This window comes from Schistocerca americana, chromosome 5 (assembly GCF_021461395.2).
Source record: "Schistocerca americana isolate TAMUIC-IGC-003095 chromosome 5, iqSchAmer2.1, whole genome shotgun sequence".
Classification (NCBI taxonomy): domain Eukaryota; kingdom Metazoa; phylum Arthropoda; class Insecta; order Orthoptera; family Acrididae; genus Schistocerca; species Schistocerca americana.
In genome coordinates this window covers 444,440,980-444,459,073 of record NC_060123.1, presented here as the reverse complement: position 1 = coordinate 444,459,073, position 18,094 = coordinate 444,440,980, and the positions used below count along the sequence as shown (strand labels likewise).

General features: G+C 38.6%; 1 protein-coding gene across 3 annotated transcripts in view; it reads right to left on the bottom strand.

Annotated features, from left to right (window-relative positions):
- Window positions 1–7,133: 7,133 nt before the first annotated feature.
- Window positions 7,134–18,094, bottom strand: part of LOC124615346 (SHC-transforming protein 4) — a 100,676-nt gene continuing 89,715 nt past the window's right edge. For all 3 annotated transcript variants that reach the window (XM_047143153.1, XM_047143156.1, XM_047143155.1), the window contains 2 exons: window positions 11,691–11,801; window positions 7,134–11,584 (listed from right to left, as the gene is read on the bottom strand). In XM_047143153.1, coding sequence (XP_046999109.1) covers window positions 11,462–11,584; window positions 11,691–11,801 — 234 coding nt within the window. In that variant the 3' untranslated portion in view covers window positions 7,134–11,461. The remainder of the gene's footprint in view (window positions 11,585–11,690; window positions 11,802–18,094) is intronic.

The following is an 18,094-nucleotide window of genomic DNA, read 5'->3' as shown; positions in this document are numbered from 1 at the left end:
AGCCACCTAGTCTGCTGCCAGCAGAATGTGCTTTAAGACCACAGCACTGCAATTGTGGGCACTATTTTCCTATAATCTGCAGATCGACAGCTTGGGTTCAGCTTCTGAGCCAGTTATTTCATTGAGCTCTCTGGGCCAGGTGTCAGCTGATCCACAGTCCGTCAATCAAAAGCTCGATGAGGAATCATCATTGGACAGTTGCCAAGCTGTGCTTATCTTCAAATCCCTTCTGAGCTTAGGGCAGTGACTAATTGTTAGACTTTAGCCTTAGGCCAACTACGCATCAGTTGTGTGCCTAACTTCTGAACATTTCCAAGTGATAATCTGCACCGGATTAAAAAAAATAAAAAAATAAATAAAAAACAAAAAATAAAAAACAACTTAGTGAATTTATAGTTTAGTCTTTTGATACTCATCTTGACCCTCGGTCATTAATTCATATTGGTTTCTCTTGCAAATAACTTACTCTAAGAAGGAGCACTTGTTTATGTTCTTTAGTGTTTACCTGGGCGTCATTTCCACTGGCATACCAAACTTTAACAACCAGTGAGATAGACAGAGTATTAATCATGAAGGAACCAGACACGTCTTCAACCACCCAGGAAAATTACAGATGATATCAGCTTGAGTCTGCCAGGTATTCATCACACTCCTTGCGAGTGTGGCAGCAGTTTGCACAGGCTATTGCCAATTGTTGTGTTGAATATCAGTGTCACCTTAAATACAAGAATTTTGAAATAATTCTGTGGTGTCCACAGAAAAGGACAAACACATAATTACATTCCAACTTACAAGAATTATGGCTGAGGCATTGAACTATTGGGACTCTGTTTATGGATGAAATTGAAATTAGACTACGTGACAACTTTCACAGAGACACTAACTATGCACTTCATAAAGAAAGAGCACATAGGAAGACTCCTCACAGTTTATCATTTGATGTAAGTGATGGTGCTGCAGACAATGCTGTACAGGTAGCTAGAATGTAATCTGTGGATGCAGTGGGTGCCACCTTACAACGCATAATTTCTGTGACACAATTTCACCAGTCAGATGCCATCCTCTGGGCACAAAAGTAGGAGCATCATCAGTTTCATGCCAGACTTTGCACCTGATAGTAATGATGGAATTAATCTTTGAGCACCTGGGATTTTATCTGAATTTGTTGTGCCAAGTTACTGAGAACTTTTTTATCCGAAGACTGGCTTCCCAAACAGAAGATGAAATTACAGGAAGACACCCCCATGCCCCACCTCCCCCTCCCATTTTCATGCTCACATGGCCATAGTCTACAGATATGGATCAAAGTTTTGTATTTGGTGCTATTGTATTTCTTAAATCAGATTAACGAGCACAAACTTTGAATAGTGATGGTGCAACATGGATTTAAATTACTGTCCTCTCAAATGCGAATCCAGTGTCTTGCCACCCTACCATCTCAACTGGTGTTTTAAAACAACTGCCATTCACTAAATTAATGGCATATTTTTGAAACATTGTACTGTGGAAACTTCCTGGCAAATATGTGAGACAGTTGTTGTGAGTTAGGACAGATGTACTGTTAGAACTGAAGCTGTCAAGGTGGGTCTTGAGTTGTGCCTGGATAGCTCGGTTAATGATAATAATTTTAGCTGTGAAAACCAAGACTCCGTGAGTTCAAGTTCTGATCTGAAAAAATTTTAACCATGCAGAACATTCAAAGCAGGTGACATTTCACTGCAGAGTGAAAGAGCTTTTCATTTTATTGTTTCTTACTACTATCAGTTTCTAGCATTTTATTCATCATTACATGGACACCTTACCTTTACATAGTGAACTCTTAATCAGTTGTTACCATGGTGTTTATGAAAGTGTCCCAATTCCAACCAACGTTTTTACTTTTATGTGTTGCACAGAATATGGACTTGATAAACATACCACAGTATTGCGTACCTCTCCCACCAAAATTAAAAATATTTTGAGTTTAGAAGTGGATCACAATTTGTATTTGGGCAACCTGACATCACTTAACTTCACATGTTTAACCCCTTAACATAAAATCCAGAGTTCTCACTTTTATTATTTTGGCAGAAGCTTAAAATCCTGAGTATACTCAAGTAACTTATTAACAGCTCTTAAAAAGAGAGAGAGAGAGAGAGAGAGAGAGAGAGAGAGAGAGAGAGAGGTTTTTTATTTTCTTCAGTGCTGACAGTTGAGTATTCAGCCCTTAGAGGGCATCTGGTCCTACATTTGTAGCCTAGCTGTCGAGTTTTGGCTGAAATGATTGCCACTAGAGATCGCCTTTACTGTGTGCAGCTTTGGATGCTCTACAGCAAAACACGGGCTTTTAGCCTCCGTACTGCACTGTTATTCAAGGAGTGCTTCGAAAAATGGATGGCTACAGTGAACTTGAATTTAGTGGCTCAGAAAGTGATGAGGAATGTGATGTTATTTCATTGGAGACTGACAGTGAATACAGTTTGCCCGTTGTGCAAGATAAATATGTCTACTGTGCTCCAGCCAGCTCCTTGAAGATTCCATTCACAGAAACACATGGTTCAACTTCACGTTTACATAGATTCTAAAAATGACTAAGTTTCAGGATACTTCAGTCAAAGTACAGTGCACATGTATAGTCACGATTTTATTATTGGTGATCTTCAAAACTTTTAATTCATTTTGAGCTTTAAAAGCTATCTTTATATACCTATATGTAATGTTGGCCATAAAAGGGCATTTTTCATTAATGAAAAATATTACTTTTGGGAATATAATTTGTAAAACAAAATCAGTATTTTAAGGGGTTAGCATAAGAGTGTTCATGTGCAACTGGTGATCTACTCAAAACATTACGTCATCAATTTACTGGAAGGTAGCTGTTTTAATATTCATCTTACAATACAACTACAGTACCTCCAAATGTTGTCTACTGATAAAATAGGTAAATTCAGATTTAAAATAATGCTCAAGTTCATTACCACCAATAGCACATTTTACAGTAATGAAAAGTGCTTTTGTTGCTGATGGCATGCTATGTTATGGAAGCACATCAAGTAACAACTTCCTAATATTTTCTTTAGACCGTGTCACAAACAACCAATTCTGTAGGACATAGGTCAAAGCAAATGCTGTACTATAATATTTTACTCCTATGCCAAACAAAGGTGCTTAATGGATTCTGATCCTTCTAAACCAAACAATTACTTACCGGTATAAAAATTTATCAAATGAAAGTAAGGGTGCAGTCTCAATTCATATCCCAGTGGATTTGAGTTTCTTGTTCATTGCAACAAATACAGCGCCTCCATTTCCCATTAGCCTATCCTTTCAAAATTATATATATTTTCAAAATCTCACTGCTATCAGTTTTGGGTTTTAGCTAGCTAACTTTCTGCAACTAATATTATATGAACACCATTGCTTTTTAGGACTGTTTCAAACACTGGGATTTTGTTGTAAATTTTTTGACAGTTGATCGTTAGGAATTTAATACTCTCACCTGCGAGGAACATTTTTGATTCTTTGGGGTCTCTTATAGGTATCACTACCTAAGTGGAGAATTTCTCTTGTGTGCAATTCACACACAGTCAGCCACCTGGGAAGTAAACTGATGTGTAATGCATCCCTGTCCCATTTAGGAGTATCCCACAATTCTCAGCCTTATGGTTTAACTCCAGGAAGTTACAGCCCAGCTTGTCACTGAACCTTCACGTCCCTAGTTCCAAACTTTTACTCGGTTAAGACCCAGAGGTACCTGATTAGTTCTAGGGACAATGCTGCAAGATTGAGCACTTTGTTGAAACCCCATGAACAAGGTTGGTCTTCTCACATCACTCGTTACAAAGTGGGCCACAATCTGCAGGTGGTTGCACCTTTTCCCCATTAGTTGCTGCAACAGCATCTTCAACATCACTCCCTTATTGCAGTGTAAGTACTGTGTGTTCAGTGAAGTAGTTCCACCTTTCTTCCTCTCTCTGACTAGTTTCATTGAAGTCAGCATTTTAAATTTTACAACTGTGATGTAAACGTACCACTTTCGAATTCAACTGCAGTATTGTAATATTCTGTTATATGAATATTACAGTTGTCACATTGAGTTTCATTTACTTTCCTGCTGCATCAGTGGATACCACTGACATTTTGTCGTACATTACACTGTTTCAGACACTGTTACATGAGTCTATCTGCGAGCATAAAAATTGATGATATTAAGTTTTTTTTAGGAATTCATCAAATTTTATAATTACTTACCCAAACCACCTTCTTGGATGTTGTAGCTTCAGATCTTAAAGGGAACATGATATCTTTGTAGCATAATACTTCCTGAAATTAAAGCATTGTTAGCAAGGCTAATTTAAAGTTATTTGTTTATAGTGCAGATAAACATAGCACTAATCGGAATTCAGCCCCAATGAAAATGCTGTACTTGGGTACGGGATGAATTACTTGCTGCTTGTAAGCAGACAGAAATAGCTCCCATTACTGTCACACAACTGGAAGCTGCTTTGAACAGGTGTTCTGGGTGAAATCCTAAGATTCGTGGACCAGAATATCAAAGGTATCTGAAGCACTGTCCTCTCCAATGGACACTGTCTGCGGGAAGTACAGAGGCCATCACTGCTTGTCCACTTCTGTAATGGGCAAGTCCGTGTACTCTAGGTGCCATTACAGAGTAGGCAGTGACCAGGAAAAACAAAGTACTACACCCATCCTCCAAACCAAGTTCAATGTGCTGTTTTCAACTGAAACTGCCATCGAGTCAGTGAAACATATTTTACCTGCTGTGACCAGTGTCAGATGAAGGCTAGCACAAAAGGATAAGGGTCTGTTAATTGCTAGCAATTCAAATGCACAGTGAATGATGATATCCCTCAAGAAAATGGCAGCAACGGATGGGAAGGCTCATGTTGTGCACTGAGTGTGTATGCCTGCAGGCTTCATTCAACATGGTGAAGAGGCTGTTATGGCAGCCACTGAAGGAATAAGGAGCAGTCAACTGAAGCTTGTGGTGCACATTGGAGTGAATGATACCTGTTGTCCAGGCTTTGAGGTCATACTGTGATCATTACAGTGACTGGCAGGTGACTGGGAATACCAGCCTTACTCACCGAGTTTCAACAAAGTTCACAATCTGTTGTATTGTGCTGAGAGCTGAAAGGCATGGTTTTTAGCTTGGGCAACCCTCCATCCATTCCAAATAAAGTAGTTGTACAAGACCCCAAGGTATTAGTGAAAGTTTCAAAGAAATGGTCTCCACATATGCATGATTAAAATGCTAGTGATCAACTGTCTAAGTATTTATTATAAAGTTTGAAGCAGTCCATATAAGCAGTAGACATCATACCACAATAGCTACAGAAAGCTGACTAAAACCTGATTTTTGGTGCAAGAAATAATAGGCCGCTGGGAAATGGGGTTCGTGTATTTGTCGCATTATGCAATAAAATAAAATCCATTAAAATAGAAATTTAAGCTGCATGTGAGGTTATCTGAGCAAGACTCCATATCAAATACGGGCATTGCAATTTTTTATCAACTACTGTTTTATCTCCATGCATGTTATCAAAAATTATTCAACATTATGTCACATACTCACAGATTCACTGTCTTTCAACCACTTTCCATAGATGCTTGCAACAGTAATACACAAACAGATGACCAGCTTCACTGTTTTTAGATGCTCATTCCCAGGTGATGGGTCATGCCAATCTGTTCTCTGTCGAAGTCACTCATGTCAGTGGGTTTCCCCATTTGAGGTTCATATTGTCACTAGAATGATTTCCTATTCACCTCTGCTCCTCTTCTATACTCTCTGTACCAGCAATATTATCAAAATGATAAAATTGCTATTGAGCATTAGCAGGATGTCTGTCATACCGTGGGTCCTCCCCAGCCCCAGCCTCTCTTTTACAGGGGCCGTACACCAGCCACTGACATGCCACTTACAGTCAAATGAATGAGTGCTGACAGATCTTGAACTTATTGTAGCAGAATCATTATCTGTGGGCGAAGACACTACTTGAGATACTGTCGAAATCCCTCGTATAGGTATCTCAGTAGCCTTCACAGCACACCCATTTGGGATAGTTTCCAATCACTTGAAGCAGTCAGGATGAATTCCAGTACAAAACAACAGGAACTCCTCATGTGCAAAAAAAAAACATTCAGAGTGGGTCTACATACCGACTGGAGCAATTTTCATCTGAACATTAAACAAATAATTTTATAATAATATCAATGAAGCAAATATAAGTTTAGGATATGTTACCCTACAAAATTTACAAGTTTTCTCAGAGATCTGAAGCTGTATCACACAAGTAAACGATTTGTGTAAATAATGAGAAAAAAACCCTGGGATAAAACTAACAAATTCCTCTTCATTCATATAGGCAATTATCATACATATATATCTTCAGTTAACTGAGCAAGTTAATGAGGAAATAATTTTTTCATTTCATTTACTGCTCTTTAGATAACATCTCACATTTTCTTTTCTTTTTCAGATGCAAATGTTGCCAAAGTGATTGTGAAATATACTGTGATCTACACAATCATTATACAAATTGTACAAACATGTTTGAATTGTATATGGGTGACAACGATTTCTGCAAAATGCTTGCACACACGTTTTTCAAGCTTGCAGTAACTTTTACAGTTCCCTTAGTTTCATGTTGTTATTTTACACAATAAATCGTGATGTAGAATGAGCCATTTTATATTCACATCACAAATTCATTTGTAAATATGGCCACATGGCCATAGTTTACCTACAAAAAAATAAAAAATTATAAAAAAGTACAGATGTTAGTACCCACCACATTTTACACACTAAAATAATAGATATTAGTGCACACAATCAATTGAGGATGATATACATTTTGCACAACTCTAATATGTATATACATTCAACAAATGGTTATATACATTTTATATCAAGGGAGGAAGACACGAGGAACAAGAGGGGTGAGGAAGGGGACTGAATTCTATGCTTTTCCTCAGAATGTCTATTTCACCCGCAAGCGATAAAGGAAGGAGTTTTACTTTCCTCATAATACAGAAGGAACAGGTACGCCCACTCAAAAATTAGCATCACTCGCAAACAGAATTTCAAACCAAGCAGATGGATATGTTTGCTAATTAAATAAGTCATATGTTATGTTTAAATTTTATTACAAAATAATGAAATGTACATCTCAAATGTAATAAAGTATTACAATCTGTGGTATGAAATAACTTTACGTCTATTTCATAAATCTGCCATACAGGATATTTAACAGTCTCCTCTTATGAGAGCTGCTTAAATTTTATGATGTCTCTTAAACTGATAACATATATGACACAGATTAAATGAAACAAAATAATCATGCTTTCATAACATTCCTTAGTGGTTTACGAAACATTTAAAAAATGTATTTTGGTTTTGTATTTGTCAATGCATAATATCACGAAAAAAGTTACATCTGTAAGTAATGTAGAGAGAGATTTGTGTATACAGGACAGATGCAACTGCACCAGGGTAAGATTTTGCAATATTTATTACTCTACTTTTCTAGGAAAGAATGCAGATGAGGAAGGAACAATTACTGAGATACTGTGCACCAAGTAATTACAAAGTACACTGATGCTCTAAAAAGCACATAAGTTGTTTGGTGGGGCTTTAATTCCAAAACCAGGGTTGCCACAAGTTCCCCAGGTGAAATTCCCTATTTCCCTGCTTTCCAGAAAATTTTAATATTTTCCCCTGAATTTTGAGATATCAGGTCAGTTAAGACGTAAGCTGCCAACCTGTTTTTCCAGCTAAGGTACAAGAAACAATAGTGCAAATAAGAATCTAAAATAAACTTGCAAGTAGAGGGCATTTTTCTGATTTTGGCAAAAATCTTAAGTACTAACATCAGCATCTTTTGTAATGAACTGTTTTTAGATGGAGAAAGCAAGCCAAATGGCATGTGTGTTCCATTAAGACCAATCAAATTATTTTATTTCAATAAAACGAAACACATTTGATGACAAAAATACGTATTTCCTTGGAGTTACAAGATGGATTTAAAATACCTTCACTGATTTCAGAAATAACCTCAGAAAAAAGTAGGCCTCTTGAAAGAAGTGTATAAGATGGGGAAGAATTGTGTAAACCAACACAGTAGGTGACCGCTAATAAAACGTTGGTTTTACTATGTTTGTTATTGTCGGTTATTACCTACTGTGTTGTATCTATTATTTTACAGGTATTGTGCAAATTTTTTTTTTGAGAAATATACGAGTACATAGCGTACAAACTGCCAGCGACTGACAATTTTCTTCTTCCTGTCTTTCTATCCTTTCTAACACAAACTACTTTTGAAGTGACAAAATGAACTAAAACAAATAAACTGTCTATAAAATGCCGCACTGCACAACATGCTTGCAGTGAGATAGTTGCAATTCCTGAAATCCATTGCCCATGGTCTCTAGCCTGCTGAGGAGCACTGCAGTCCGATGGTCCATGGATAAACCATGAAACTCTGCTGTATTATGCCACACACAAACAGCCCTGGTCTGTGGGCACATCGGTGAGACTAGATCCGATGGGGAGAGCCTCCACATTAGCAGGAACTGAATGGCTTCAGATCAACAGGCCCGATCCATTACAGATACCCACAGAAACGACCTGCCGTCGTGGAAATCCACTTGCGTGGCCAGGTATTCAAGAGCCACAGACAGCATGTTAATGAAATGAGACCACGGTGATCAATCCATGCAACAGATAACTTGTTCAAATACTCTGAGAATCAACAATAATGAGGATAGGTAGCAACTCACTGTAAAGGTGATTGCTGAGCTGCAGACAGGCAAGTAGAAAAGACAATCACACTCACAGCTAAATTTTCAGCCATAGCTTTTATTAGAAAATGGGAGTGCACACATACATTCACACACTCACTCACACACAGCCCGTGCACACACGAGCGCCGCCTCCAACTGCTACGTCAGTACGACTTTTTGCTTCAATCCACACCAACTGATGTTGTTATAGTCTCAGTTTCCTCGCCCATCACGAAATATCATCCCCAATAGTCATCACACACTTTTTCATGTGAGATGACACTTCTTTCAAGCCACAATAGCAAAAGCATTAGCTATTATTTTCTGCAACTCCAAGATCAAGATGCTCGATTGATTACAATTACAGACCTTATTCTTTGCAAGATTCTAGACACTTTCAGTGGAATTTAGATCTCGATGGTATGGCAGCAGTCTAAGTGGAAGAAGTCTTTCTTTTTTAATTCTCGAACTTGGTATGATATGGAGCTTTTGAAACACTACTTCTTACAGTCTCTGAGAATCAGATCCAAACAAACCACTCTTCATCTCTCCTTGCCTCTTGTTGGCAGCTGTTAGGCTAGCAGCAAGAAGTGGTGACAGCAGTGACTGCAAGCTGAGAGGAGTGGTAGGAAGGGGAGAAGCTGTAGGAGTGAGGCAGTAGGGAAGCAGCACATGTACTCAGCTGCACCCTCCCAGTAACAATGCAAGAAACCTCAGTAAACAAACCATCTCATTTACTGATACAAAAAAGAGATTTTTCCTTTTTTTTCAAATTTCCCTGACATGTTTGAAATTCCCCGATTTCCCGAACCTGTGGCAACCCTGAAAACTATTCTTGCAATATTTGCTCGCCTGTATTCTGCAAGCTTATATTACAAACTTATCACTTATCTTTCAGTACACATTTCCATAAGCTAACACATAATTAAACAATAATGCATTTCAGGTCAAATTTTTGGATCATTTTCCTCTCATTTATTGATAGCTTTTGTAGATTTTGAAACAGTACTACCATTTTTTCTGTGAAATTTCACTAACAGATTTAAAAAATATGCTACTTACTGAGTGGCAGCAGACTAATACTCATGAGCAAATGTTTTCAGAAACAATGGCTTTCAGACTGAGGAAGAAAACTGAACTGAGTTACAGGACATAGGAATATTCAACAACTAAACAGAAAAGTTAGCTGGTAAATTGGGTGAAACACCAGTATGGTAAAAGAGAGAAATAAAAAATGATATTCTAGCACTGTTTAATGTGATGTGTAATTGCTGTTGCCACATTATGAAACACCATAAAATTTATCACAGTTTATATCACATACAATTCCAATGCTAAACCAAGACACTTCAAACTGACAAATATGTCTGTAAAAGTAAAGTAGCACAACATATCTTCCATGTCACACTGGTTTATAAATGTTCTTATCACAGGTACAGTCTATAGTAAATCCATCATCAACTACATAGAAATAACTGTTATGGGAGATCTTGGTTTTACTACTCTGCAAAAGGCTTTCAACACATATTTCATGCAATTGTCTTACAATTTATAACTGCTTTCTTCAACGAAAATTCTACCACGACTGGCAGTAATTAAGTTAATTTTCTCCCAAAATTGTGCACTTCAAAAATACAAATGTATAGGGAAGAGGAAAAAAAAAAAAGAGACAATTGAACAAAAATTTTGTCTATGATGATAATTATGGTGATACGATCACATTTACTTCATTTACTGCAACCATAATAATTTACACATACAATGGAAAGTGACTACAGTAAATGATACCAGTATCGTAACCAGAGATCCACACCCTTTGTATTGTTTTGTACTCAGTTTAACTACCTTGCTCTTCCAATTCACACCTAACAAGATGTGTCAGCTGATGTCTCATTTTCTTATTCAGATCACAACAACTACAGTCACCACATTTAGTTACATAGCACATACAATTACATGATACAGTTAAAGTAAATGGCACAGTATATACTTATCAAGGTTGCTGATGTTTAGTCCCTTATAGGAACCATCCACCGTAAAATTAGAAAGGATACTTCGAAACATTACTAACACTACTTTTGAAATATAGCTGTAAGAACTAACTGGCACCAATGAGCACACACAGTAATGCAGTTGTCTTAAAAATATGATACACTCTTTATAGAAAAGTAAATAAAATAAAATGACATACATAGCAACACTTATATGCTTTTAAATATTCATGGCTTACAAAACATGTTCCTCGGAAAAAACAGTAATGTTCTCTCATAGTACAGCATATAATTTGCTCCCTTTAATTGAGACTGTCACTCCCAGAATACAATAAAATGGCTTTTTCTGTTCTAACTTTATGCACCTGAACTTCAATTTTATGAAGAGCAGGTAACCAGGTCATGCGTGAAACCATAATGAAAACTAAACAACTGGCGCATTTTGATACGTATCATTAAACCTATATAATAGGAAAATGCGATATCATATACAGTTAACTTATTAATCATCTAATAATAGTACACAAGAGTGTATTTAGTGCTACACAAAAAACAGCAAAAGCTGCACGGCACCACAAAATATACAACAGAGCAAACACAAACAGAAAAATCAATAATTTCCATACACATCTGAAAATAACAACTGTCTGAACATTTACGAGCAAAAAGAAAATGACAAACCTGCTTCACTTGCAAACAGGACGACGCAGCACAAGTGCACTTTCCGCTGATATGATAGGGAGCTTATTGTGACAATGGTAATTTATGAGATGACTAACACTTTCAAACATCCGATCCTTAGTGCGAACCTGAAAGAGTATTTACATCAGAAAATATATAAGTAAGCAAAAATAAAAATAAAAATAAATTTAAAAAATAATAAAAAAAGGTTGCAATTTTTTGATGGCAACTTACCACTCCTTCTGGATCTACAAGAAGCAGATGCTTCTTTACACCACCCTGCATTCCAGTGAGAACATACTGCCCAGGAGATCCCTGAGACTCGCGGACCAGGAAGTCACCATCCTGCCAATTGCATACATTAAAATGAATACAACCACTAACTTAAAAAAAAAGAGTACAATGCAATGCAAGCAATCTACTCTTTTATGGGCCGTGCTGAAATCAATACTTTTACAATATGGCAGATAAATCTTAGGCTGCCATAGAGAAGAAAGTTCAAATGAAAGACTATGGTTTGTATGGAAGTGATTTCAAAGTTAGAAGACACTGTAAAAAGTTCCCACTTTTGCTCAGGAGTGCTCTATGATCAAAACTTTTGGTAAAAACTGGAACCAATAAATTACAAATACAAGTCTCAATAACACCATATTAAGGGGGCAAGTATTACAAATGCAGCTTTATGCATTTGCTGTGCAAAACAGTCTGTCACTTACATCTTCAGGTCTATCATTAGACTTGAGGTGTTGGTTGGTACTGTTCAAATGCCAAAGGAGTTTTGTGATAAGCAAGAGATTTCAAAAAAACATCATTTCAATCAATCACGTAATACGAAATGTTCCTGCGTAATCTCTTTCATGTCGAACATAAATTTTGTTTGTATCTTCTATTCTAAAAACAAATCTCCTGTGCATTATCTTTCCAGCCTCAAACCACCTCCCAAAGTCCCACTATCCAGCCACAGAGGAGGATTCCCCTTGTAACTCAGTACCACCCAGGACTGGAGCAACTGAATTACATTCTCCGCCAGGGTTTTGATTACCTCTCATTGTACCCTGAATTGAGAAATGTCCTAACCACTTTGTGGTATTCCACCATCCACTGAACCTTACAAAACCCCTACTCCCAATTCTTTACCTCATAGCTCGTACCCCTGTAATAGACCTAGATACAATACTTATCCCATATGTCGTACCACCACCACCACCACCACCACCACCACCACCACCACCTTCTCCAGTCCGGTCACTATCACTACTTACCCCATCAAAGACAGGGCTACCTGTGAAACCAGTCACATGGTCTACAAGCTAAGCTGCAACCACTGTGCTGCGTTCTACATAGGCCTGACAACCAACAAGCTGTCTGTCTGCATGAATGGCCACCGACTAACTGTGGCCGAGAAACAAGTCGACTACCCTGTTGCTGAACAAGCTGCCAAACATGATATCCTTCATTTCAATGACTGCTTCGCAGCCTGTGCCATATGGATCCTTCCCACCAATGCCAGCTTTTCTGAACTGCGCAGGTGGGATCTTTCCCTGCAATACATCCTACATTCCCATGCCCCACCCTACCATCCCTCCCCCTCCCCACCGCAGCCTTACCCCCACCAAGTCGCTACTCCCATCACGCACTGGTGCTGCCCCTCGCAGTGTGGTTTCAGTTGCCTGAGACTGCAGTCGTGTGTGTGTGTGTGTGTGGGGGGGGGGGGGGGTGGCGGGCGCTCGCACGTGTATGTATGCAAAGGTTATTGGCCGAAAGGTTTTAGTGCGAAAATCTTTTTGTCGTGCCTATCTGCTACTCAGCATCTCCGCTATACGGTGAGTAGCAACTTTCCTTCTCATAATATTGTAGCATTCCATCCTGGATTTTCCACTGTTTGATTTATTACACTTGACATGGATTTTATGTTAGCAGTTTACTCCAAAAAGTTTATTTCAGCTTGAAATCAAAATGCAGTCAGAACATACAAAATTGTTATATAACATGATTCCCCAGTGCATTTTTCCTTACTTATACCATTTATGGATGTCCATAAACTTAGTGAAATGATTATTATTTAATTGTGTGTTACATAATAGCCTAACTAAAAGAACAGAAACAAATTGTGTTCATAACTCAACAGATAGAAATACACAACTCATGTTTAGGACAATAACAAAATATGTTGAATAAGAATAAATTCAAGTAAAAATTAATTTCTATATAACATAACACGGAAATTTATGACACAGAAACGAGAAGGCAGAAGAAAAATAGAAGGAACATAATTGTCCTAACAAGGCTATGAAATTCTTCTTACATTTGCTTTTGATCAACATTCACCAAATGTAGTATCCATCTCGTTAATTCTAGTTAATTTTCATGTACTTGCACCACAGTCTTTTCTTCTTATATACCTATGGTATCAGTTACTTCATACACATTTTGTGATTGTTCAATACCGTATTGTGCTCTTTTCTGAATTTTCATTTGTAGTTAAACTTTTGGGGTGTACTTCCGGTGGATCATCTTTGACATCTAAATTCAGTTTTATAACTGAGCAGTAAGTGTTTGCTTGAAAAACTGCAAAGTAATTTGCTGAACGACTACTAATATCTGCTACATCACCCGTCCTATACATTGCAACAGTAATAAGACGAGAGAAAGGGAAAGGACTATGCAGTTCTGATGGTTGGGAAGAAGACTCACGCAGATCTGGAGTAGGAGCAGGGAACAGGATGAGGCAGATGGGGGCAGGGACTAGTGAATGTTGAGGCCCTAGCAGGTTACAAGAATGAAATGTATATTGGAGGGAGAGTTCTCACAAGCTACATTTAGAAAAGATGTTGGTGGGAAGAATTTAGAGGCCATAGGCTGTGAAGCAGTCACTGAAATCAAGCAGAACATGTTGTACAGCATGTTCGGTAAATAGATGATCCAACCGTCTCTTGGCCTCAGTTTGGTGGTGGCCATTCATGCAGATAGGTTGCCAATGTGTAATGTGTAGAATGCCACACAGTGGTTGCAGCTAAGCTGGCAGATCATATAGCCTCTTTCACAGGTGGCCTCGACTCTGGCAGGATAGGAAATGTCTGTGATATGAATAGAGTAGGTGATAGTGGGAGGACAATTACAGGGAATAAATCATGGGGAAATGGACAGGTTGACATCAGCCTTGGTACAGATCATGCAGACATCAATGAGTCTGAGAAAGGTGAGGGGTTTGTGATTCTGGGGGCCATAAAGTATTTTTCTACATGGCCCATGAATAGGTTGGCACAGGATGGTGCCATATGGGGACCCATTGCTGTGCCACTAATTTATTTGTAGGGGGCTGCCATTAAAGGAAAAGTAACTGTAGGTGGAATATAGTTGGTCAGTCGTTGGTTAGTGTTTAACAGCAGCAAGACCATGGACACTGAGAAGTTAGTGTAGAGGGAGGTGCTCTCCCACAGGTAGCACTACGTCTTCCCCTATCCGTACCCAACTGGCCCTTACCCTCCACAATGCACATCTTTTCTGTACCCACATCAGCCAACACTGCTTCTCACTGCACACAGTGTCACAGCTGAGCTTAAGCTCCTGTACATAACAGTGGCCCTTCTGTGGTGAGCAACGATCTATCCCTTTCATAACTGGATGGATAAACAATCTACTTACTAAGTGGTAGCAGGAGAACACACATATAAAAGGTATTACATATACAAGCTTTCAGAGCCAGTGGCTCCTTCTTCCTGCAGAAAGGTTGAACGGGAATAAAGATGGATGATGGAAAAGGACTAGTGAGGTTTAGGAAAAGGGGTAGACCTCAGAAAAAGTCATCCAGGACCCTGGTCATGAGAGACTTATCGCACAGGATGAGAAGGAAAGACTAATTGTTGGGGGACTGCACCAGACGAGATTTGAAAAACAGAGCTTAAAGGTGGAAAATAGGATAATATGCTAGACAGAGATTACTGCTAAAACATCATGCATGAGTTAGTAAGAGCAAAAAGATATTTGCATTGCATGTGAGAGAGTGGGGTGGGGGGGGGGGGCAGTAAAAAATAGACTGGTCAGAAAATGGAGGATGCAGGAAACTAAAATGGAGTGAAGAAAGGAATAGTTACTATGAAGAAATGCTGAAACTGAATAAATTAATGTAAATTAAGGCCAAGTGGGTGGTGAGAATCAAGGACATGTTGTAACAGCAGTTCCCACCTACGGAGTTCTGAGAAACTGGTGTCTGGCGGAACAATCTGGATGACAAGCGTGGTGAAACAAGCATTGAGGTCACAACTGTCATGTTGTAGTGAATGCTCTGCAACAGGATATTGTGTGTTGCAGTATACACCATTTGCCTATGCCCTTTCATCCTAACCAATAAGTTGGTGGCAGTCGTGCCGATGACTGAACAGTGTTTACATAACAGCTGAGGAAATGGATAGGTTAAAGTTAGATATAGTGGGAATTAGTGAAGTTCGGTGGCAGGTGGAACAAGACTTTTGGTCAGGTGAATACAGGGTTATAAATACAAAGTCAAATAGGGGTAATGCAGGAGTAGGTTTAATAATGAATAAAAAAATAGGAATGCGGGTAAGCTACTACAAACAGCACAGTGAACGCATTATTGTGGCCAAGATAGACACGAAGCCCACGCCTACCACAGTAGTACAAGTTTATATGCCAACTAGCTGTGTAGATGACGAAGAAATTGAAGAAATGTATGATGAAATAAAAGAAATTATTCAGATAGTGAAGGGAGATGAAAATTTAATGGCCATGGGTGACTGGAATTCGGTAGTAGGAAAAGGGAAAGAAGGAAACGTAGTAGGTGAATATGGATTGGGGCTAAGAAATGAAAGAGGAAGCCGCCTGGTAGAATTCCTGGTAGAATTTTGCACAGAGCACAACTTAATCATAGCTTACACTTGGTTCAAGAATCATGAAAGAAGGTTGTATACGTGGAAGAACCCTGGAGATACTAGAAAGTTTCAGATAGAATATATAATAGTAAGACAAAGATTTAGGAACCAGGTTTTAAATTGTAAGACATTTCCAGGGGCAGATGTGGACTCTGATCACAATCTACTGGTTATGAACTGTAGATTAAAACTGAAGAAACTGCAAAAAGGTGGGAATTTAAGGAGATGGGACCTGGATAAACTGACTAAACCAGAGGTTGTACAGAGTTTCAGGGAGAGCATAAGGGAACAAATGGCAGGAATGGGGGAAAGAAATACAGTAGAAGAAGAATGGGTAGCTTTGAGAAATGAAGTAGTGAAGGCAGCAGAGGATCAATTAGGTAAAAAGACGAGGGCTAGCAGGAATCCTTGGGTAACAGAAGAAATATTGAATTTAATTGATGAAAGGAGAAAATATAAAAATGCAGTAAATGAAGCAGGCAAAAAGGAATACAAACGTCTCAAAAATGAGATCGACAGGAAGTGCAAAATGGCTAAGCAGGGATGGCTAGAGGATAAATGTAAGGGTGTAGAGGCTTTTCTCACTAGGGGTAAGATAGATACTGCCTACAGGAAAATTAAAGAGACCTTTGAAGAAAAGAGAAACACTTGTATGAATATCAAGAGCTCAGATGGAAACCCAGTCCTAAGCAAAGATGGGAAAGCAGAAAGGTGGAAGGAGTATATAGAGGGTCTATACAAGGGCGATGTACTTCAGGACAATATCATGGAAATGGAAGAGGATGTAGATGAAGGCGAAATGGGAGATATAATACTGTGTGAAGAGTTTGACAGAGCACTGAATGACCTGAGTCGAAACAAGGCCCCGGAAGTAGACAACATTCCATTGGAACTACTGACACCCTTGGGAGAGCCGGTCCTGACAAAACTCTACCATCTGGTGAGCAAGATGTATGAGACAGGCGAAATACCCTCAGACTTCAAGAAGAATATAACAATTCCAATCCCAAAGAAAGCAGGTGTTGACAGATGTGAAAATTACCAAACTATCAGTTTAATAAGTCTCGGCTGCAAAATACTAACGTGAATTCTTCACAGACGAATGGAAAAACTAGTAGAAGCCGACCTTGGGGAAGATCAGTTTGGATTCCGTAGAAATATTGGAACACGTGAGGCAATACTGACCCTACGGCTTATCTTAGAAGCTAGATTAAGGAAAGGCAAACCTACGTTTATAGCATTTGTAGACTTAGAGAAAGCTTTTGAGAATGTTGACTGGAATACTCTCTTTCAAATTCTGAAGGTGGCAGGGGTAAAATATAAGGAGCAAAAGGCTATTTACAATTTGTATAGAAACCAAATGGCAATTATAAGAGTGGAGGGACATGAGAGGGAAGGAGTGGTTGTGAAGGGAGTGAGACAGGGTTGTAGCCTCTCTCCAATGTTATTCAATCTGTATATTGAGCAAGCACTGAAGGAAATAAAAGAAAAATTCGGAGTAGGTATTAAAATCCATGGAGAAGAAATAAAAACTTTGAGGTTTGCTGATGACATTGTAATTCTGTCAGAGACAGCAAAGGACTTGGAAGACAAGTTGAACAGAATGGACAGTGTCTTGAAAGGAGGATATAAGATGAACATCAACAAAAGCAAAACAAGGATAATGGAATGTAATCGAATTAAGTCGGGTGATGATGAGGGTATTAGATTAGGAAATGAGACAAAAAAAGTAGTAAAGGAGTTTTGCTA